This window comes from Macrobrachium nipponense, chromosome 29 (assembly GCF_015104395.2).
Source record: "Macrobrachium nipponense isolate FS-2020 chromosome 29, ASM1510439v2, whole genome shotgun sequence".
Taxonomy (NCBI): domain Eukaryota; kingdom Metazoa; phylum Arthropoda; class Malacostraca; order Decapoda; family Palaemonidae; genus Macrobrachium; species Macrobrachium nipponense.
In genome coordinates this window covers 68,916,505-68,940,671 of record NC_061092.1, presented here as the reverse complement: position 1 = coordinate 68,940,671, position 24,167 = coordinate 68,916,505, and the positions used below count along the sequence as shown (strand labels likewise).

The 24,167-nt window shown below is 37.5% G+C and overlaps 1 protein-coding gene across 1 annotated transcript; it reads left to right on the top strand.

The window, feature by feature from the left end:
- The first annotated feature begins 326 nt into the window (after window positions 1-326).
- LOC135206352 (uncharacterized) lies at window positions 327-1,061 on the top strand. The gene has a single exon (XM_064237771.1). It carries the CDS (start codon window positions 327-329, stop codon window positions 1,059-1,061), a length of 735 nt encoding a protein of 244 aa, XP_064093841.1.
- Window positions 1,062-24,167: the final 23,106 nt, after the last annotated feature.

The window sequence follows — 24,167 nt, the reverse complement described above, 5'->3', positions numbered from 1 at the left end:
TTGAGTCGCACAGCAAGACTTTGGTTGCAATATCATGAGCAAGTATCCCTAATTAAGCTCTTTCTGAGAGCTGAACGCACAGGACAGTGGGATTTGCACCTGTATTGTGTACGAGAGATGCTTCCACATTTCCATGCTGCAGGGCATCTACATTATGCCAAAGCTGCACAGATCTATTTGCAGCAAATGCATGAACTTTCCAATACAATGGCAAAGAAGGAATATGAGAAACTTACAATTGATGGATTCTTCACGGTGCGTCGCAGCAATCGTTATTGGTCAGGGGACATGGCAGTGATAGAGTGAATGATAATGAGCAGTATCTGATGAAGGGATTTAAATCTTCTGGGGGACTTACACATGGCAGGGGTATTACCGAGAGCACTTTAGCCCAGTGGATAAAAGCAATGCCAGCAAGTACACAAGTTTGTGATGCTGTGGAGAAATTTACTGGTGTTTCATCTGCAACAACTGAACAGCATGTTGAATTGAGAGAATCACGACAGTTTAATGATGGGAAGCACTTACAAATATTGCAGAACTGGCTACGATCTCACTCTCCATTTCAAGAAACTTTTAGTGGGTTGGTATCCTTGGGAACAGGAATAATTGCTGATGATTTAGTGAACTGTGACACAGCAAAATCAATTGGCTTAAAAGTAATGCATGATATGGATGGCAAGAAGTTCTCAACTATACACTTAAAAAGAAAGAATGCAGTACGGTCAATATCAGTCATGAGGAATGGACTGAAAGTTCGTGAGGATGTTGTTGCAGTGAACTCTCAACAGCTTTTCAGCAGAATAATATGTGTTTTGAAAAATGATGACCAACTTGCTAATTATATGACTTATGAATTGGCCCCTAAACCTCCTTCACTCTTTGACGACATCTCAGTGAGAAAAGGGCTCAAAGCAGCCTTAGTGACTAAATTGGAATCATATGGACCTTGGGAAGGGTTAGTTTCAGATGAATACCAGTATGTTGTGGATGGTGGTCATCTTCTTCATAAAGTTGTGTGGCCAAGGCCAGCTATGTATCGGGATATTTTTCAAGCCTAGACAGGTTATGTAATCAATCATTATGGCAAAAATGCAACAGTTGCTTTTGTTCTATAGAAAGTTGAAGGGTCAATGAGGAATGTTACTCAAGTGTTACTGCAAGCAGATTTCCTGTGTAATAAGCGTAACAAGACACTGCTGAGCCAGTAAAACTGAAGGACCACATGCAGCGTGATGGCATTACAGTTATAGTTGCCAAGGAAGATGCAGATATGTCTATTGTTCAAACTTCTTGGTCATTAGAAAATAGTGGACATAATGTAGCAGTGGTGGGTGACGACACAGACTTACTAGTACTTCTAGTATCTTTCTAAATCATCCACAAAAATACTTTCTATTAAACCTGGTAAAGTACACAACCCCAGCAAGATCTATGATATTAGGAAACTTATATCTAACCTGGGACATCTTCGTCAACATCTGCCGTTCCTCCACGCTGTTACAGGTTGTGACACATCATCAGCTTTATATGGGAAGGGAAAGAAAAAGTCCTTTGATATTTTGAAGAAGAGCCAAGACATATGCAATACAGTGTCTGTATTTTATAAATGAGAAGTATCTAAAGATGAAGTGGCCAAAGCTGGCGAAGCTTTCCTCCTTTCTATGTACGGAGCGGAGAAATTTCAAACATTGGACAGGTATCGTTTGCACGCATACAAGAGAACAGTTGCAAAGATGTCACTTAAATCTGAGTTTCAGTTATCAACATTGCCACCAACAAGTGATGCAGCTCGCTTGCACTCGTTTAGGGTGTTCTACCAAGTACAGCATTAGCATGGTAACCATCTCTCTCCAGTAGAATGGGGATGGGAGAGTTCCAAAAATGGGCTGAAACCCATCCCTTCAATGAAACCTCCAGCTCCAGATGACTTGTTACATTTAGTCAGCTGTAACTGTCGCAAAGGTTACCGCCATCAATGTGAATGTCGTAGGGCTGGTTTATCATGCTCATCCATCTGCTGACAGTGTCGTGGTGTTGGATGTGAAAATTCACTACCATTTGAGGAGGATGTTGAAGAAGACGCTCATGAGATGAAAGAAAACTTAACATCAAGAGTGTTTGAGCTCTGAGTGTGTTCTATTCAGATATAATTCAATCCATATTTACTTTCAAGAGTACCCTATATGACATACTTGTCCCACAATTACTTTATGCAAACCTGCTGTTATATTTTTGTGTGTGTTTGAGAGCTTACATTTGTATTAATGAACAATCTCTCAGTTGAAATATTTTCTTTCGTATTTATTGTTATTATACATGTAAGTATAACGAAAGTGTTTGTATTATTAATCCTACACAAGGTATTTGTCTGAAACCTCATTAATATATCAGGCATCCTTCTCTATTCTAAAAAAAAAAAAAGGCGTGAGATCCTTTCACTGCCATTGTAAATTTCACTATTAAGAAATGAATAATGATGCCTTTTAAAACGTTCAATAATTTATCAGAATGATTGCAAATCAACACTTCTTAATTAAAAAAAAGATGTTTGATTCTGTACGTGAAAATTTGACATTTCATTTTTCTATAGATTTTCCTCCATAACTTTTTTATTTATGAATATAAGTATAAACTTGTATATATGTTTCAAAAGAAAAAAGTTTGTTCTATAACTTTTGTTTAGAAACATTTTGTCATATAGGACACCAGTTCTGTAGAAATTGCCTTTGAAAATAAATTCATTACTTTAATTTCAATATTTTTTTTATTTTTTTCATATAGGTTTTCTCATTTTTCAAATTAATCTAGTGAGGGCTATAAAACAATCAATTCTGAACAACTTTTATTGAGTGGTGTTTTTTGATAAAATTTATGTTTTTCGAGATATTTGAATTTTAAGGAAATCCAATATGGCGGCCATTTTCCAATATGGCGGCTAACGCAAGTGTGGGAGACAGTGGGACTTTTAATATGTTGTTCAGGTCACAATTCTCTATACCTGTGCAAAGTTTCAGCTTTTATCTAATTATTTCCCAAAACCCCCCAATTTTGACCTATTGCTCCTGGGCTAATAACCTTTGACGCACTTTCCAGATGTTCATTTTCCATTCGGTGTCTTGTACGTATCTTTTCTCTTGTGGTGTGTATGATTTTTCTTGATAGGCTGTCTTCGAATCCGTTTACAGTGGTGCCTGCCATTGCATTGTTAGCGCTTGTTATAAAGGCATTCTCTACAATCAGTCTGGTCATTTTGTTAGTGTTCCTTAAAAAAAAAAAAATTCTTCCCAGTCTATTTTGTAATATTTTCCCCAGTAGTGTTTGGCAACCGTCAAAGTCTGATGATAGATAGTGCCTAATGTTTTGTACGAGTTGCTTCCTTAGCTCTTTGTAAGATTTGCCTCTCTCGCCGTAGTACTGCTCTTCACAGTCTAGACCAGTGGTTCTCAACCTTTTTCCCTCCATTTCCCCTTCATGAATTCCCAACATTTGTGTGGCTCCCCTTCAATTTCTTCCTAAATCCCACTCGACAAAAAAGCTAAAAAAAGAAAAAAAAATTTGATGAACAGAACACTTGCTTTATTACGATGTTTAGTCATAATGATCTTATATTTTATAGATTTATGTGATATATTTCTGTGATATGCTCAACTTGCATCACTAGACTACAAAGGACTAACTGACAAAAGGAAATTTGAATTTGGTTGGGAAAAAGTTCAATTAACCTCTGCAAGTTTTATCATACATCAGTGGGAAAGCTGATATTGTTTCTTTTCAGTCAGCTGACGAATCCGAGGTTGTGTCATTGACAATGCACATCTCGTGTCTGGGTCCACATCCAATCGGTTCCCGCTCTGATTCTTGATTTGTAGAAGGACAGTGATGCAAGTGTTTTTTTTTTTTTTTATTCAGATATCCTAACATTATTTATAAATGTATAATTTTCAACAGCCCACCATGGTCCCCAGGCTGAGAACCACAGTCCTAGACAAGCTGCTGTATATACTGCAACTCTTACCTCTTCTTCCTCTACCATCTTTTTTGTTTATAACTATTTTATTCCTAATAGTGTTTTGTAACTTTTGAAATGATCTAGCTTCCTGTTGATGGCAGCAATAGAGACGGCCTCCATCCGAGCCTTCTTTCAAAGTAAAATCATTAAAGCAAAGAGAGATCGCCATTCCCTATTCCTGTCACTTCTCAATAAACACGAGTATTTTTTGGAGGTCTTGGATTTGACATTTCCTCTTTCTTCCTTGTCTCACTATTCCCGGTTTTTTTTTTCTTTCTTCTAGTTGGAACTGGGATTTGAGCTTCCTGGGAAAATAATTCCCAAGTCTCTTAATAACGATTAGTACTGTATTGCCTTGGGAAGTAAAGCCGAGATTACTGTTTTGTCCTTTTATTATTATTATTTTTTTTTTTTTTTGCTCTATCACAGTCCTCCAATTCGACTGGGTGGTATTTATAGTGTGGGGTTCCGGGTTGCATCCTGCCTCCTTAGGAGTCCATCACTTTTCTTACTATGTGTGCCGTTTCTAGGATCACACTCTTCTGCATGAGTCCTGGAGCTACTTCAGCCTCTAGTTTTTCTAGATTCCTTTTCAGGGATCTTGGGATCGTGCCTAGTGCTCCTATGATTATGGGTACGATTTCCACTGGCATATCCCATATCCTTCTTATTTCTATTTTCAGATCTTGATACTTATCCATTTTTTTCCCTCTCTTTCTCTTCAACTCTGGTGTCCCATGGTATGCAACACTACAATGAGTGATACTTTCTTCTTGACTTTGTCAATCAACATCACGTCTGGTCTGTTTGCACGTATCACCCTATCCGTCCTGATACCATAGTCCCAGAGGATCTTTGCGTTATTGTTTTCTATCACTCCCTCAGGTTGGTACTTGTACAACTTATTACTGCAAGGTAGCTGATGTTTCTTGCACAGGCTCCAGTGGAGAGCTTTTGCCACTGAATCATGCCTCTTTTTGTACTGGTTCTGTGCAAGTGCCGGGCATTCGCTTGCTATGTGGTTTATGGTTTCATTTTTCGTATTGCACTTCCTACATATGAGAGAGATGTTATTTCCGTCTATCGTTCTTTGAACATATCTGGTTCTTAGGGGCTGATCTTGTGCCGCTGTAATCATTCCTTCAGTTTCCTTCTATAGCTCTCCCCTCTGTAGCCATTGCCATGTGTCATCGCTGGCTAGTTGTTTAGTCTGTCTCATGTATTGTCCGTGCATTGGTTTTTTGTGCCAGTCCTCTGTTCTGTCTGTCATTCTCCTGTCTCTGTATATTTCTGGGTCTTCGTCTACTTTTATTAGTCCTTCTTCCCATGGCACTCTTAGCCACTCGTCTTCACTGGTTTTCAGATATTGCCCAGTGCTCTGTTCTCGATGTTGATGCAGTCCTCTATACTTAGTAGTCCTCTCCCTCCTTCCTTTCGTGTTATGTATAGTCAGTCTGTCCATATTTGCTCTTGGGTGTGGTGCTTTGTGTATTGTCATATGTTTCCTGGTTTTCTGATCTATGGTGCAGAGTTCTGCCTTCGTCCATTCCACTATTCCTGCGCTGTATCTGATTACTGGCACTGCCCATGTGTTTATGGCTTTTATCATATTTCCGGCGTTGAGTTTTGACTTGAGTATCGCCTTGAGTCTCTGCATATATTCTTTCCTGATCGTGTCCTTCATCTCTTGGTGTTTTATATCCCCTCCTTCCATTATTCCCAGGTATTTGTATCCTGTCTCATCTATGTGTTTGATGTTGCTCCCATCTGGTAGCTTTATCCCTTCAGTTCTTGTTACTTTGCCTTTTTGTATGTTGACTAAGGCGCATTTTTCTATTCCAAACTCCATCCTGATGTCCCCAGATACAATCCTTACAGTCTGGATTAGGGTATCTATTTCCTTGATGCTCTTACCATACAGCTTGATGTCGTCCATGAACATCAGATGGTTGATTCTGTTGCCTCTTTTCTTGAGTTGGTACCCGGCATCCATCTTCTGTAGTACTTTTGTCATGGGAATCATGGCTACAACGAAGAGTAGTGGGGACAGTGAGTCGCCCTGGAAGATCCCTCTCCTGATATTAACCTCTGCCAGTCTTATTCCAGAGCTTGTAAGTATTGTATTCCAGTTGCGCTTTGTATTTTTGAGGATGCTGATGGTGTTTTCCTCTGCCCCATATATTTTCAGGCATTCTATTAGCCATGTGTGTGGTATCATGTCGAAGGCTTTCTTATAGTCTATCCATGCCATGCTTAGGTTGGTTTTCCTTCTCCTACTGTTCTTCATTACCATTTGTCTGTCAGGAGCTGGTCTTTTGTGCCCCTACACTTCCTTCTGCAGCCTTTCTGTTGGTGGGGGATGGTGTTTGTCTCCTCTAGGTAGTTGTATAGCCTTTCACTGATGATACCTGTTAGTAACTTCCACATTACTGGTAGGCAGGTGATAGGCCTGTAGTTACTGGCTATATTTCCCTTACTCTTGTCTTTTTGTACTAAGGATGTTCTTCTTGTGGTCATCCATTTGGGTGGCATGGTGATTTGAGATACAATGCTGGAGTTGTATCCCATGGACTTCATCGGGACCTGGGGCTTTCCAGTTTGGCATTTTCTTTAGTTGGTGTCTGACTGTGTCTGTCGTGATCTCTGTGAATTCTTTGTTTTATTCTCCCTGTTTCTTCTTCCTTGACTTCCTGGAGCCATGTTGCATGTTTGTTGTGTGATACCAGATTGCTCCATATGTTTTCCCAGAGTTTCTTACTTGGTTCGGCTTCAGGAATTTCTTTGGTGGTTGTCTTCCCCTCTTAGTTGGCTGTATAGTCTTTTCTGGTTGGTTCGATAGTTTGTTCTGTTGGTATCCCTTATTCCTGTTCATGTACCGTTGGATCTTATGTGCTTTGGCCTTAAGCCTCTGTTTTACATCTTCTATTGTGTTATTTAGTCCCCTCTCTTGTACTTTGTATTTCTTGTTGAGTTCCTCCCTTGTTTTCTTGCTTCTTAGCCTTTTTTCTGCCATCTCTTTCAGTTTACTCAAGTCAGCTCTCATCACCATGATTTGCTTTTCCAGGCGCCTTTTCCAAGGAGGTTGCTGTTTTGGTTTCTGTTGGGTTGGTTGTGCCTGGTGGTGTGGTGTTCGAATCCCCATCAGTTCTGCTACTAATCTTGCTCCTGCATATGTCAAGTTATTTGTTTCTGTGATACTGGTGGTGTGTATTATGCCCATTATTTCATTGACCTCACTTGTTTTCTCCCTTAATTTCTTGGTGTTGTAGGCTTTCATGGAGGGGATCTTTGTTCTCTCTGTATCTAGCTCCATCCATTGTCTAATCTTTTCTACCCATTCCGTCCTCTCTGTTACTTCGTCGGTGTTTCTTCGTGTGTCGTTGTTTGATACCTCATCCTCCCTGTCGTCTTCTGTGGCATCGTCTCTCAGTTCGTCTTCGTGTAATTCGTTGTCGTGTAACATTTCCCTTTCCAGTTCTTCTCTCTGTTGGGGAGAGCCAGTTCTTTTTCTTTATGTTCCTTATTTGGTCTGCTAGCCTCTGCTCTGTTTGGGGGGTGTCATTCCTCTCATTTCCAGATGTTGACCAATCTTCTTCTATATCCTCTCTCTGTCGGGTTGCTTCTGATGTAGCATCTCCATATTTCCTTATTTTCTTCTCTTGTCCATTTCTTCCTTTTTGCTTCTGTAGCTCCAATCTCAGGCTGTTGATTACTGTCGTTGTGGTGATCAGTTGCTGGATGACGACCTCCAAGTACCTGACCATCTTCCCCTTCAATTGGGTTGAATACCTGGTTGCCGGACGTAGCTCCTCGGTTGCCAGAGGTTCCATTTACGTCGTTGTCAGTTTATTTATTTTCCTTCATTTCTTTCCATCATTGGCTGGAGTTTTGCGTATTTAACCCATAGCTGGACCCTACCCCATCAGGGATAGGTACTCATTTACAGCTGAGTAGACTGAGGAAATTATGGTAAAGATCCTTTCCCAAGGAATCAACGCCGAGGAGAGCGGTCACCCATCCAACGACTGACCAGCCCCAATGTCGCTTAACTTGACTTAAGTCCATTGACGACCTAACCTTATTATTAAAAGGTTAGAATGATTTATATTGCTATAAATTCCATTCACGAAGAACAATGTTTTCATTTGACATGTATAAATTTTAGTTAAAGCATTGCGTTGGAAATCACTCTCTCTCTCTCTCTCTCTCTCTCTCTCTCTCTCTCTCTCTCTTATTTTCATGTCAAAAATATACCCATAAAATTTATCATAGTTAAGATAATAAATTTACTCACGGATATCGACAGCCACATCGCATAGGGCCAATATTGGTGGCTTAAAATGCTTTAAATATATAAAACGGTTGAAAATTACTCCGTAATCAGTCATTATCAAGAACCAATGGAATGGGGAAATTTCTTCCTGAACTTTCTTGACAAAAAAGTCTGTATATCAGAAAAGTTGGATTTTTTAATGTCAGAATTTCTGGAAATGAAAAAAAGAACAACATACCAGAACAGGAAAGAGACATGGGAAAATCCTTATTACTACCAATATTAAATGAAGGAGAAAACACGCAAACCATCATAGTGATGAATGCGCAGGGTTTAGTTACGAGTAATTCAAAAAGAAAAATAGAGTACTTAGAAGAACTAACCCAAATTGAAAAGAAAAATAGATATAATGAATAATATAAGTTGAAACCTGGTATTCCCAAGAGACTGGGAATGATGATCAAATAAAAGGGTTCCAAACTTATAGATCAGATAGAAAAAATAGGAATCAAGGGGGAACCGCAATATATGAGAAAGACAAAAAACAAGGAAAAAATATATGAGAAATATAGTAACTCAGAATGTGAATAATACGGTAGAATTTGAATCTGAAAAATTAATGAACATAGTAATATATAGACCTCCTAATACTAAAGAGTTTGACTTAACAATAGAAAAATTGGATGATATATGTAGAAATCACAAGGACTGGACTATTCTCCTATCTGGAGACTTCAACTTTCCTTTCGTAGAATGGAAAGAATGAATAGGAGATGGTTGTACTTATACATATAAAAAAGAGAGTAATAGTAGTGCAGAAGATAAGAGGCAATTCGAAAAGCTATTAGATATGCTACTAGAATACAACATTCAACAAATAAATCACCTGCCAACAAGAAAGGAAAATACTTTAGACCTAGTATTTGTGAACGAGATGAATTATGTTAAAGAAATAATAGTTTATAATGCGAGTATTTCAGACCATAATGTCATAGAATTAACAGTTCATTCCAAAGCAAGTGAAAACAGAGATAAGCAAGAAATGAGTGGGAAGGATATGGAAAAATACAACTTCCACCCCCAGTAAAAATATAAAAATGGTCAGAAATAAATGAAGAATTAAACAAAGATTGGGATAACATTTTCGTAAGTGATGACATAAGGGTAAATACGGAGATATTATATAAAATATTAGAGAAAATAGTGGATAAATATATACCGAAGAAGAAAAGTAAAACATCATTCATGCATACCAAGAGACAGAAGGATCTTGTTCCAGAAATCAGAAAGTGGAAAAAAGGTCTTGCAAAAGTAAAAAATGCATGGAAAGTTATAGAACTAATAAGTAAGATAGAAAATGCAGAACAAAAGATTATACAATCAAAAGAAAATGAAAAACGGGGCTTGGAAGAAAAAACCCTATTAAATATCAAGCAAAACCCCCAAACTATTATACTCATATGCGAAGAAGACGAATAAAAAGAAGAATAGAAATAGGCCCTCTGAGAATTGAAGAGATTAACGAATGAAAAAAAGGAAATTTGCAACATACTGGCAGAACGATATAAGAGAGAATTCACCCCTAGAATAAAATAATGAAGATAATGATATAGAAGTAAGGGACGAAAATAGTGAATATTTAGCTGACATAGAAATTAATGAAGCTGATATTGTGCAGGCAATTAATGAAATTAAAAATGGAGCTGCTGCAGGGCTTGATGGAGTCCCTGATGTTAAAGAAAGTAGTTCATTCTATCGCAAAGCCACTTGCAATATTATTAAGACAAAGTGTAGATACAGGCAAGATTTATGATGAGCACAAAATTAGCATATATCACACCCCTACTTTCAAAAAGTGGATCAAGACTAGAGGCAAGTAATTATAGGCCTGTGATGAGTCTAACATCACATATTATGAAAGTGTATGAAAGGGTAATAAAGAAAAATATAATGAAACATTTAATAAAAAATAATTTGTTTAATATAGGACAACACGGTTTCGTACCCGGAAAAAGTACACAAACCCAACTGTTAGTCCACCGTGAGAACATATTCAAAAATATGAAAAGCGGAAATGAAACAGATGTGGTTTATCTAGACTTTGCAAAAGCTTTTGACAAAGTAGACCATAATATATTAGCGAAGAAAATTAGAAAACACAATATCGTAGATAAAGTAGGAAGATGGTTAAAAGAATTTTTACACAACAGAAAACAGATAGTTATTGCAAACGATGAGAAATCGGATGAAACCAAGGTAATATCTGGGGTGCCACAAGGTACGGTGTTAGCTGCAATACTGTTTGTTATTATGATTGAAGACATAGACAGTAATGTTAAGGATTCGGTAGTGAGTAGTTTCGCTGATGACACAAGAATAAGTAGAGAAATTACTTGTGATGAAGATAGGAACGCTCTACAAAGAGACCTTAACAAAGTATATGATTGGGCAGAGGTAAATAGGATGGTATTTAACTCTGATAAATTTGAATCAATAAAAGATGGAGACAGAGAAGGAAAGCTATATGCATATAGGGACCTAATAATGAGACAATCACAAATAAGGAAGCAGTTAAAGACCTTGGTGTGATGATGATAGGAACATGTTATGCAATGATCAAATAGCAATTCTTTTGGCAAAATGTAAAGCAAAAATGGGAATGTTGTTACGGCACTTCAAAACAAGAAAAGCTGAACACATGGTTATGCTTTATAAAACATATGTTCGTAGTCCACTTGAATATTGCAATATGATATGGTACCCACACTATCAAAAGGATATTGCACTAGAGAGTGTCAAAGGTCCTTTACAGCTAGAATAGAAGAAGTTAAGGACCTTGACTACTGGGAAAGACTACAATCCTTAAAATATATAGTCTAGAAAGGAGAAGAGAACGCTACATGATAATTCAGGCATGGAAAACAGATAGAAGGAATAACAGAAAATATCATGGAACTAAAAATATCAGAAAGAGCAAGCAGAGGTAGATTAATAGTGCCCAAAACTATACCAGGAAAAATAAGGAAAGCACACAGGACATTAATCCACTACGCACCAGCATCGATAATGCAGCGTCTATTCAATGCGTTGCCATCTCATCTGAGGAATATATCAGGAGTGAGCGTAGATGTGTTTAAGAATAAGCTCGACAAATATCTAAACTGCATCCCAGACCATCCAAGATTGGAAGATGCAAAATATACCGGAAGATGTACTAGCAACTCTCTGGTAGACATTAGAGGTGCCTCACACTGAGGGACCTGGGGCAACCCGAACGAACTGTAAGGTCTGTAAGGTAAGGTAAGGACATCATGTTTATAATGCCTAAAATTATATCTTTCAAGCAGCGCCATTATGTAATGGAATACGTAACTTAAAATACCGCAAGAATCAGATACTTTGGCAGTAGATCGGCTTGGAGGTGGTAGTCAACCTCTTTCCATGAGACTTATAGAGGACTTACTGAAAAATTAAAGTAAAAAAAATGTATCTTGAACATTTTATTTCTGGTAACCATATGCAATTTCCCCAAAAAACATTGGTATCTTATTTTTTCCAAACTGTATTTTCGAGTAAAGAAATCAAGTCCATTTTCAGAAAAGGTTTGTCTCCGGAGGCTTTTCGTCTTTGCTTGCAAGCTGAGAGACTTAAGGGAGAGGTGAAATGTACCTGAAATAGAGAGAGAGAGAGAGAGAGAAAGATGCTTTTCGAAGGCACTCATTATTTGACGCCTTTGGCGGCTTTAATAAAATGTTTTCAATTATTTTGGGAATATTAATTTTTTCAAAATACTTCCTTTTTTTTTTCTTAGTAAAAACCTTCTTCACTCAGTTGTGAACCAAGAATGTTTTCCATAAGGCCTTCCTGAAGTCTTGTTTGTATCTTTCTTCTTTTTCTTTTAACGACCGGAACACCAAGTGTACTCTTTTATTCTTTTATTTTTTTATCCTATTTTTTAACTCTTGGTTGTCTCTCTCTCTCTCTCTCGAGTAACTCAAAAAGAAAAATAGTGTACTTATAGGAACTAACCCAAATTGAAAAGAAAATAGATGTAATGAATATAAGTGAAACCTGGTATTCCTAAGAAACTGGTAATAATGATCAAATAAAAGGGTTCCAAATGTAATAAATTACACTATAAATAATATATTTTATATATATGAAAATACCCCCATGAACTGGCGAGATAGGAGCGTGATATGTATTCACAACAGGACGTAAGCTAGACACTGCGTGCTATGCTTGCAGTGGCCTGGTTTGTATTTGCCTGTGTAATCATTATCATTTCTTGCAAAACAGGTCACAGTGCCTTCCTATGAGAAGCTGGTGACCTATCACCTGCAGAGGTAACCCATGACTTCCTAGTCACATGTTCGTCCGTCTGTATGTTATGTATGCTGAGATAGCTTTGTTCTGTTATCTTTGTGAAAGACTTTGTAACTTTAGATCTCTACTTCTCTCCATCAAGAGCAGTTCTCTGAAACTAACTCTTCCTCTACTCCAGAGATGTAGTTCTTAATAAATTGTTAAAGTTTTTTAACTCAGAGTTTGAGCCATCGCCTCTACACTTAAGGAAGATACTAATGGGAACTTAGAAATCTCTCTGCATCGAAGTCACTCTGACGAAATGGGAAGTAGAAACACCATACTTGCGTATAACAGTCGCAAGCTATAGCATTCAACGGGTCGCTTTCCTATACTTAGGCGAGACCCGTATATTTGATGGGAGTCGGACGTCTCTACATCAACCAAAGCAAACGGAATCATCGAAAATGTAACATATCAAAAGTCAACAGAGGAAAGAGGATCTCCAATCAACAGAGGCAACTATAAGCATCCTACGGACACTAATAAATGTCCTTCAACGAGATGAATTCAAGAGGCCAAGCCAACGTTTAGAGAACGACTTTCAACACATATCTTCAAGAATCAAACCGGACATGTTTGCAGCATCGGATCTTCAAAGGGAAGCGAATCATTCTACAAACAAACAATGCATGGTCAGAAGGCGAGAAGAGATATCGGTCAACCGAGGAGTGAGACGAGAAGGCGAGGCTGTGACGTCATCAAAACACTATGATCTTCCTCTTAAATACCGCATCTAAGTACACTCTTTATTCATTCAGGTGTGTGTCAGTGAAGTGCTATCCATACACAAGTCGATCGTCCATTATTCCTGGGGTGAGTTATACGTAATCTTTATCTTCCTTCATTGCAGGAATCTATCTTCAACTATGGATTCTCGCCCTGCAGACCTTTTTTATCTTTATTGCTAATTTCTTTTTCTTCCAGAAGTTCTCCGGAAATATCTTTATCATATTATCTGTTTTTAATCTGATCATTTTGGGGGACTCTGTTATTATCTGCAACACATTTTTAGTTTATATTGCATATGTGTTTACGCAGTGGACGAGTGTATTCGTACAGATATTTTGATAGGATTGCAAGGAATCGTAGTGATAAGAAAAAAGCAAAAGTAATCATGGCGACAACAACTGCTGCTAGCTCTTCCGCACCCAGTAACCCCAATCCTGTTGTGACTTGGTGAGTGCGCACTCTGCAATTGCTCCTTTTCAAGGTCGGGTCAGTGGGTTCCTACCTCAAAGTATTGAGTCTTGGATCTCTTCAGTAGATGCGCATTTAAACGCAAAATGCATCGCTGACCCATCTGTACAATTACAGGAAGCTAAAAGCTTCATTGACTTTGCTAAAGGAGATGCAGGTTCGTACCTGAGAGGTGTTTCTTTCCAAGAGGCGGTTACATGGGATGAATTTAAAATTAGGTTACGTGCCATATATGGCGGTGAAGAGGCTTTAGACGTAGTTTTAGCTTTGAGGAACACCTTAATCAGGCCTCTATGAATCAGCTTAATGTTGTTGAGAGGGCGGCACTAATTGCCGACCGACTAAATGAATATCTGGATAGTTTGTGTAATTCCACTTGGGTTACGAGAGGCAATATTGCCGTGAAAGATTTTATCAGGCTCACATACTTAACTTGCATTACAGTTATGTTGCCCGAAGCTTTAGTTATGAATTGTTCAATTCATAACAGCTCCGCTCATTCATACAATCGTTGCTTCTCACGTAACCAACAACAGAATGCTAAAAACACGCAAAACGTTGCCATTGATAATAAGAAGAGGAATCCTCAGTACTATAAGAAGAAACAGGCGAACAGCAACGCAGTTCAAAATCATAAACAAACAAATTGTTCTTCAAGTAACTTTGTTCCCGGGCCGTCGAACTCGAACTCACAGAGTCAGGCGAATTTTCCGAGTGTGCAAAGCAAAGCAAATACCACGTAATTAACTCCAGCGGGGTAGAGAATGATGGGTCATTCGTATCAACATTTTTTGTATCAAATAACCAATTTAATCATTTACAAGATCATTGCGAGACAATTGATTTTCCTATGAACCACACGACCAAATCCAAAAAATCAGTGCAGGTCCCAGTAGATTTTCAACAGATTCATGCTATCATTAGCAAAGATGAATTACGTCCTACATTGCATGCAGTAAATTTAGAGCACCGAACCTTCACACTGTTTTTTTATTCCGGTAGTCCACGTAATATCATGGATCTGCTGACTCATCACCTGTTGTTCTCGAACTTCCCTATTGATAAGTCCGGAGTGAGGCTCTCGGGTATTGGAAATAATGAATTAAATGTAGTAGGAGTAACTCATATTCAGTACAAGGTCGGTAAGCACACGTTTACTGATACCTTTATCGTTGTACAAAACATTGATATGCATCCAGCTGTAATTATAGGATACCTGTCTATGGGCATTCAAAACATTACCTTAGCCCCTGCCAAACACGGCTTGTATATCAAAGGAAAATTCTATCAGTCTTCTAACACCTTAAAATCAGTTTTGGACAAAAAAGAGACAAACAACCAAACAGTAACGTACATTGAGGAACCAATCACTTGTCTCATGAATCAAGACATCATCCAAGCGACCCAGCAGAATTCTCGCACACCAGTAATAGCAGCTTGCACGCAAACTCTCGAGCCGAACGTAACTTCGAATATATTAGTGCGTGTAAAGAAAACTTTGCCAGGATCTGAAATGTTAATCCTTTCCGACACTGAAAACTAACGGATTGTCCGTAACACAAGCAATATACACGGTCGACTCACAACAACAAGTTAACATTGAAGTCTGTAATCATTTGAATACCACTTTAGTGATCCACAAAAATCAACACATTCTGGATGTGGAAGTTTATAAACATCGCATTCTTACCATCGCTGAAATTAATCACGCTCAATCAGTTGCGGATGAATCCCTTTTGCAGTCTATTGAAAGTAAAATCAGTAAAGACATTCAAGAAGAGGAAATTCAGCAGAAATTTCTTGATCTTTTAACTGAATATCATGATGTTTTCTCCACTACCGAGGGATCTTTGGGAAAAACGGATGTCATTGAACACCAAATACGGTTAAAAGACAAGCAGAAAGTCATCTATGTACCTTTTTATCGACTTCCTATGAAATTTCAGATTGAGATAAATGATGAAGTAGGTAAAATGCTAGAAGAAGGAGTCATTAGGAAATCGAACAGCCATTATAATTTCCCCTTAATTGTCATACTAAAAAAAGATCGAACCTGGCATATCTGGGTAGATTTCCGTCGCTTAAATGAGGAAACGATTCCCGATCAATTCCCAGTGCCATATACTGACGATATTTTCTTTGTTAGAACAGAACAAATATTTTACCAGTTTGGACTTACTTATAGGCTTTCACCAGATACCTTTAGAAGAAGAGAGTATCCCATACACTGCCCTCAGCACAGCTAGGGGACATTATGAATTTTTACGTATGCCTTTTGGTTTATGTTGCACCCCAAATACATTCACCAGAATGATTAATATAGTGTTTGGAGACTCGTTAGGGGATAACTTACATGCCTATATGGACGACCTTGTAATCTTTTCTAATGCCTTAGAACATTTATGTAAACAAGAGCTAGTGCTACAGAAACTAAGGCAGTATAATTTAAGGGTAAGGATAACTAAGTGTGAATTTTTCAAAACAGAACTAGTCTATTTAGGTTTTACGGTTTCTAGTCAAGGTCTTAAAGTAGTCCACGATAAGGTGTCGGCCATCCGTAACTTTCCGGTACCTACTAACGTCAAGGGGATACAGCAATTTTTAGGCTGTAGTGGGTATTACCGCCGTTTTATACGCAATTACTCAATTATAGCCGCTCTTCTAACCGATCTTACAAAGAAGGGCATAGATTTCATATGGTCTGAGAAGCATCAACAGGCGTTCGATACTTTGAAAGAGGAATTATGCAGTTCGCCTATCTTAAAATTTCCTGACTTCAGTAAGGAATTCTTTATTGCAACAGACGCCTCAGACCAAGGGGTAGGAGGGGTATTGCTTCAGCAATATGACAAACAGTTCTTCCCTATAGCTTTTTATTCACGTAAACTGAAACCTTCTGAAAGTAAATATGCAGTAATAGATAAGGAAGGGCTAGCTATTGTTAACTCACTAGTGCATTTTAAGTTCATAATATACGGCTATCCTGTCAAGGTTCTTACTGACCATAAGCCCCTCACCGACTTCTTTAAAGGCTTTAGTCACAGTCCCAAAAGAACTCGGGGGCATATGATCATTCAAGACTTTTGCGCAAGGATCGGATATCTACCTGGGAAAGCAAATATCATTGCTGACGCATTATCATGCAACCCCGAGCCATCTTGTACTTAGCCATTAGTGATTACTTATAATCTTCTTAAATCAATTGGTATTGTCTTTCATGCATGTTTTTCTTTTCAGTTTCATACACATCCCCAGATGACTATACTACGTTTAACCATTCTGTTCAATTTCCCATCGGGGTTTTAGATCATGGACAAAGGCCTCTGTAAATATAATGAACCTAATTACCCCATATTGGTGTTATTGGCAATATGCTTCCACCTGCAGCAGGAATGTTCCTATTTATGCTAACTTTCAGGACGGTACTTCATTTTTATTATTGATAGAAGTAATCGCATCTCATCTGCCAATTTCTATTTATGAAGCACTAAACTTTACGCTAATGTCCAACCCAGCCGCTGATGGTGTTGCTTCTGGTTGAGTTATTTCTCCAGTGGAGCTTTCGAAGTCCTAATTAGAAACGAGCTATTTCCAGTCCAGTAACTCGTAAAAAAAGATAAATTCTTGCTAGGGTTTCTTCGACTCTATTCTGCTGAGACATTATTTGGAAATTTGGTGAAGCAATTACTTTTGGGGATATCGATGAAGTTGGAATAATTTGTTTTCACTTGTGTTTAAGTATGTTTATCTTTCTTCAGAAAAGCTCTCGGGAACGGACGAAGGGATTTCTATGAAATTTGGCAAAACCTTCTTTGGATTACCTATTCGGGGATTTTTACGAAGTTTGATTGATTTGTCACTTCCAAAATATTCTCGCTCGAGGAATTCAGTTGCTTTTATAGTATTAGGCATATAATTGTTGGGATAATGATTCATTGCATTTTTGTGTGTAACCAAGAAAGGATAAATGTCGATGTCACGAAGTTTCAAGTTTTAAATCTGATACCTATAGGCAAATAGAATCAATCTCAGATCTCTGAAGTGTGACATTAACTTAAAAAATAAGGTAAATATGCTTTTGCACAATTATTATCTTTTTATGGGGTCGCAGACTAAACAATAGAGTGAGATGCTGTTGCGGTTCATCATTTTATTTACTTGATATAATATAGGTAGAGAAAGAAGTTTTGAGCATTTATATGACCAAAACAACAACGGTCAAAGTCTGACGCCATTGTTAGCCTGTGATCCCGGCGAAGGTTTGGTTGACGTCACTCTTTTCGTTGTGCCTTTGTCTCACCTTTGCTTTCAATTTTGCTTAGTTTTCTCACTAATCTGGACGACTGGTCTTGCTCCTTCCCGTCCTAAAAATTTAGCATTGCTGCGCAGAAATGTCTTGAATGGCTGACCTAAGCATTATTACAATGATCTTTTAAAGTAGTAGAACTGTTATAGTAAAGTTGTAGCATTGTTATCAAAATTAAAATTGTGCGTTTACAAAGAAAATCTGTCTTCAAGAGATCTCCTGAAGTTCTACATCTACCATTTTTAGGTAAAAAAAAAAGAAGAAAAAAAACTTCATGGAAAGTGCCAATCACTTGTTTACTTCTCATCATCCATTGGAAGGTTTACAGAAAAGAAGTGAATAAGATGATGAGTATCAAAGGAGAAAATACAACTAATGTGACTTCCAACCGACATGAAAACACCATTTTTATGTTTTATTCAAGTTGGGTTGAGGCAACAGAAGGGATTTCATGAGTGTTCTCAGCCTATGCACACAAGAAAGAGATCAAAAGTTTCAAAACAAACGCTTGATTTTTTTTTTCGAGCCCAAGGAGTGAGTGGCTGCGGTAAGTAGTTTCGATGTTCAGGTGACAAAGATCCAGAGTTTTTTTTTTTTGGCATGGACGCTGGAAAGAGGACCTTCCGAACACTTTCTGTTAATGCCTACATTAATAGTTTTTTTTATAGTTTTGAAAAAGGGAAAGGTGATGTCGAGACTGAGATTAATCACCTGTTTTTAAATAAAAAAGAAAATTAAAGATTACTGATTTGACAGAAATTTGCCCGGAGGATTAGAAGTTTACTTATTTATTTAATTCTCTAAAAATCCCTAGAAACATTTTTATTGACAAGATAATTCGGAATTAATTAAGAAAATCGATCTACAAAGAGATTTGGGGTCAGGAGCAAAATGTCAAAGGGGCACAATAAGTAACAATGCCAAGGGCTTCATATATTCAGAGACCAGGAGAGAATATGAGATGTGGATGCAGACATTAGCGATGAGGAGCGCAGAGAATTAGAATTTAATCTGGGAAGCTCAGGTGAGCTTAGAGAGCGAGGGACGGAAATTGCTGCAGGATATTTGAGGAATTATTGGAAAAGGGGTGAAAGAGTAAGACGTCAGATTGGAAATGGACAGAAATCGAAACCAGAAGCAAACACAAACAACATCAAAGACAAAATTAGTTACCACAATTGAAATGTTTCACAGGAACTAGTTTGCAAAACAGGCACTGGAAGCTCAAAATGGTTCCGGATAAAGACCGTGGGTTTAATTGGTTAAAAAATTTAAGAAAATAGAAGCAAGACCAGATCAGATGATTTAATATTGAGAGGGACAACTGGATGTAGTTACCGAAAATATGATAAATTCAAATACGTCAGAAATTCATGAATAAAATACGAAATCTCTATCTTGACTTTGGGAATTATAAAAGGGATGAGAAGCTACATCATTGAGAATTTCTGGCTCTTGAATGGATTATTACATAGTATTCTGATATGGTGATGATAGTTTTATTGGTCATATAGATAAGGAATTGCTTTGCTTTGTAGTTTCAAAGTATATGAATAATGAACGTGAGACACCAGAACATCTACGAGAACAAACAAAAAAAATACGATGGTATTTAGACTTTACAAATAATTTATGTTCCTTATCAGGGGGATGGAACATTGATGCGAGTATAAAATTGTGTATTCTTTAACCTGCAATATTGCCATTGCCAATCAAATATTTCCCTTATTATCGATGGAATTTTTATTATATTGTTCAAAGATTTATACATCTTTGGAAAGAAACATAATTTCTGTTGGCATTATTTCAACGCCATGTAATATTCTTCCAACGCCCAACGTCATTCGTCAGAAATCCGGGATACAAAGCAATAATAAGAATTACCGAGACGACAGAAACAATGTAATTAAGTCCAGGTATGGACTACCAGGGTCATAGATCTCAATAGCTAAGTGATTATATTTATGTAAAAAAAACAAAGATTTTGGGTCATATAAATGACAAATATCCAATTACTAGTGAAATAAATTAGAAATAACATCAAATCCATTTACCTTTCAGAAAAGTGGGGCACCAATTATTCGAGTGATGAAGTATAGTAGTTGAACAGTAGTTGTAGCGTAGTAATAAGTGTATTTTATAATGATTTCTATTAATATTCTATTTACTTCAATATATTGCCCTTTTTCCTGCTAGCATGCTGAGAAAATTCCTATTTACCCTTTACAACAGATCCAAGTCCATAACATGAAGAATATTTCACCCTCACAAGATAAAAAACGACACATATATACATGCATATATACATACAGACACACACACACATACACACACACACACACACACACACACATATATATATATATATATATATATATATATATATATATATATATATATATATATATATATTATATATATTTACATATATCATCATCATCGTCATCGGCCGTTGCTAGTCCAATGCAGGACAAAGGTCTCTGACATGGTCTTCCACTCCCGTCTGTTTTATGGTCTTAGTATGCCAGTCAATCCATCGTCTTCCCTTCCTTTCCCTGCTTTTGTGTGTAAACCTCTAGGGACCCATTCTGTTATTCTTCTCGTCCATCTATTATCTGACATGTATATATATATATATATATATATATATATATTATATATATATATCTATATATATATATATATATATATATATATATATATATTGTTACTGTCACAGGCTGCCTATGCACAACAGCTGTTATGAAATGGCTGGCTACAATCGAAATAAAATAATATAGAATGGGATAATTGGATTAATAGATGACTCTGCTCGACTTCAAGGAGTAATTACACACATTGAACTGTGCTATTAAGGTTTCACTAACTAACAATGTGCCTGCGAATGGTACAGCCAGTAAAGACTCACTTAAATCATACAAGCAAAAGATGCATTGGTTTGGCATAGCGGAGGTTGTATGTGGTCCACAGCAGAAGTTTGGATGTCGTAGAAGAGAGGGGCATTTGAATATCCCGGTAAGGGCTTGTGAGGTTTCTGGATAAGGGAAGGATTTAGGAATGAGGACGAAAGATATCAGGTCGCTGTAAGCCCCGTGCGCTGATTAGACTTACCTCGGGTAGCCGTGTGATTCACAGTCATGATCAAATCTGAAGTGGCAATTCTTTTTGTACAGTACAAAAGAAGTGTTAAACTTTTTTTTTCAATGTCATATATGTTAAGTTTGCATATTCACAGATAGTGCTATTTTAAATGTACCTACCTCTGCAGCATTGTAACACTAGACCTACGAAGCTCAACAGTCATAACATTTTTAAAATAGGATTTTTAATTACAAGTTTTCTTTGAATGATGAAGTTTTAGGCTGCGTTCAAGATGTCTGTATGCCTGCAATATGATTTATAGGCCTAAAACAAATAATCTAAGCCTACTGAGATGTAATCTCCATCACTAAATAATTTATTTGTAGAGATTACTTGTTCTTTGAGGGATCAAAAATGAAGATTTTAAATGTATGGAGACGATGCTTTTAATCGAAATATATATTAGTGTTAATGAATGAATTTGATCAAATCACATCACATCTAATGCCATTTAATATCTAATTCGCCCTACCTCAGAATTTTTATATTTCCATATAGCCTATATGTTAACTTAATGGGATTTTTTTAGTTAATAAAGAATTCTTCAGCTCATGGACTCGAGAACCAGAAACCAAGAACTCATGACATATAGTGACGCTTTACCCGGCACGACTACGAAGAAAGGTGTAAGTTGATACCGACTCTCACCTACAAATCCCCGCCGAGCTCAGGTATTCGTTATTGGAGTCCATATCAACCCACCTCGACCATGGTAGACTTACAGTGCGTTTGTCTCACGTGGCCATATTGTGAAATATATCATATGGTTAAATGTATAGAGAGTGCTTTTATGGACCTTGTACCTTTTATTATACTATTGGATTACAGTACAAGTTTGGAACCTTTTGTCCTCCCAGTAATGGAGCCGAAAATCAGTCATTTGTCGCCTTTGATAACTGAAATATTTGGCTGATGAAGGTGTCTCTCTCTAGTTTTCGTTACTGATAGCTCTCTAAGTTCTAAATGCATACTTCCCTTCATTCAAATAAGAACTGATTATTACGTCCAGGTTCAATGAAAATTAAAATGCGTACTCACACCAGGTACAGTATCTCAGGTAGGTGTCGTTTTAGATAATTTTGAATCAGTAATCATTGAATTTACACATCTTTCGTAACCATGGCGAAAGTAATCTTCGATTATGTTAAAGTCAGTAAATGATGACTGCATAAATTTCCTAAGCACTGACCTTTAAAGTGGTTCCTAACATTATCTTTGTCCCTGCAGTAGATTGCGTGCATTCCATCTCAAATCTAATCCGAAGAGGATGTATGGAGGAAGAGAGGTGATTGTGGAGGAGCTTCCGGGAAAATAAGTGGTGCTCCCTGCTGTTGCTGTCTTCTGCTCTATTTTCTTGTTTTATCTTTTCGATTTCGTAGTCTGGGACCTACGCAGTAACTGCGATTCTAACACAGGCCTCATGTAAATTTTTTGTTTTGAAACCTGAAAAAAATGCACTCTAACCATTACTGTCTCTTTCCTTTCTTCTCACTAACACCAATTCTCTCTCTCTCTCCTCCCAAACACCCGCTCTTCTCTCTCACTCATCCTCCCAAACACCGGCTCTCTCTCTCTCTCTCTCTCTCTCTCTCTCTCTCTCCTCCCAAACATCAGCTATTTTCTGTCTGTCTGTCTGTCTTTCTCTAACACTGTTTTTTTCCTCTTTCCTCTCCCTCACACTCCGTCTACTCTCTCCCACTTCCTCTTTCTCACATTCTCAACCCCTTCTCAAACTCCATCCTCTTCGATGTCATTGATGTTTACCCTATAGTATACTTTTCCAAATGATAAGTCATATGTTTACAGAAACTATGTATGATACATTCGTAAAGTAACTCAATCTACCGCCATAAGCAGCACCGTTTCACGAGCAGAACCAGCTCCGTTTCAGGGAATCCCTTGTCACCCCCACGCCTTTCGGAGGGGGGAAGGGTAGGATGAAACGCCATTATAAACCATCTTAGGGGTCCCCACTATAACCTTGCCATGTTTCATGCCCATCGGACCAGCCGTTTGGCCGTGATGAATGACAGACAGACGGACAGACAGACGTAACACCCATTATAGTAAAAGAAAAAAATCATCAAAAGGAAAAAGAATATTGCATATTCACAATATTAAACAAGTAAAAAAATGCAGAGCAGTTTCTTCCGCGCAATCAAGTTTTCTATACAACCTATTATGTTGTAAGAACCCTCAGCCACAGCCCATAAAACATTCCACCACGGCCCGGTGTTGTCGCACGATCCATGGTTAAGTGCGGACGGACAGGCAAAGCCATCTCAATGGTTTTCCTTTCAGATAACTGAAAATACCTTAGTATTTTGAGACAAAAATAAAATCAAATGGAAAGTTTAAGCGCTTCTCCCGCATATCTCAAGTTTCGCTAAATCATGCTTTGTGTTAATACAAAAATTTATTTGATTCTTTTTTTCATAGTTTTATAGCACAAGGAATTTTACTGGCCAATTTAGCCTGTTTTCATTCCAATTTCCAGGGCCTGTATGTTTCCTCCGTGCTTTTATTCCGAAGTTTTCCCTTGATAATATTTTGAATTCACTTTTTAATAAAACTATGTATTTTTGAAGATTTAGGATAATGGATATCATACCAGCATAAAACTCTCATTTTTTTTAGTATCTTTCGGTCTTTTTTTTATAATTATTGTAATAAAAAAATTCAGTAGAAGTAGTATGATATCCTATTCATTTAGTCATGACTTTAATGAGCGCATACTAAGTGCTTCTAATATTTCTACATTATCTCTCTATATAAAGGGATTTTCCACCGATTTCCTTTATCTCAAGCTCCACTGACGGGAGACTTTGTGCAACTGGGGAAAGGAAATTTCTCTTCTCGGAAACATGATT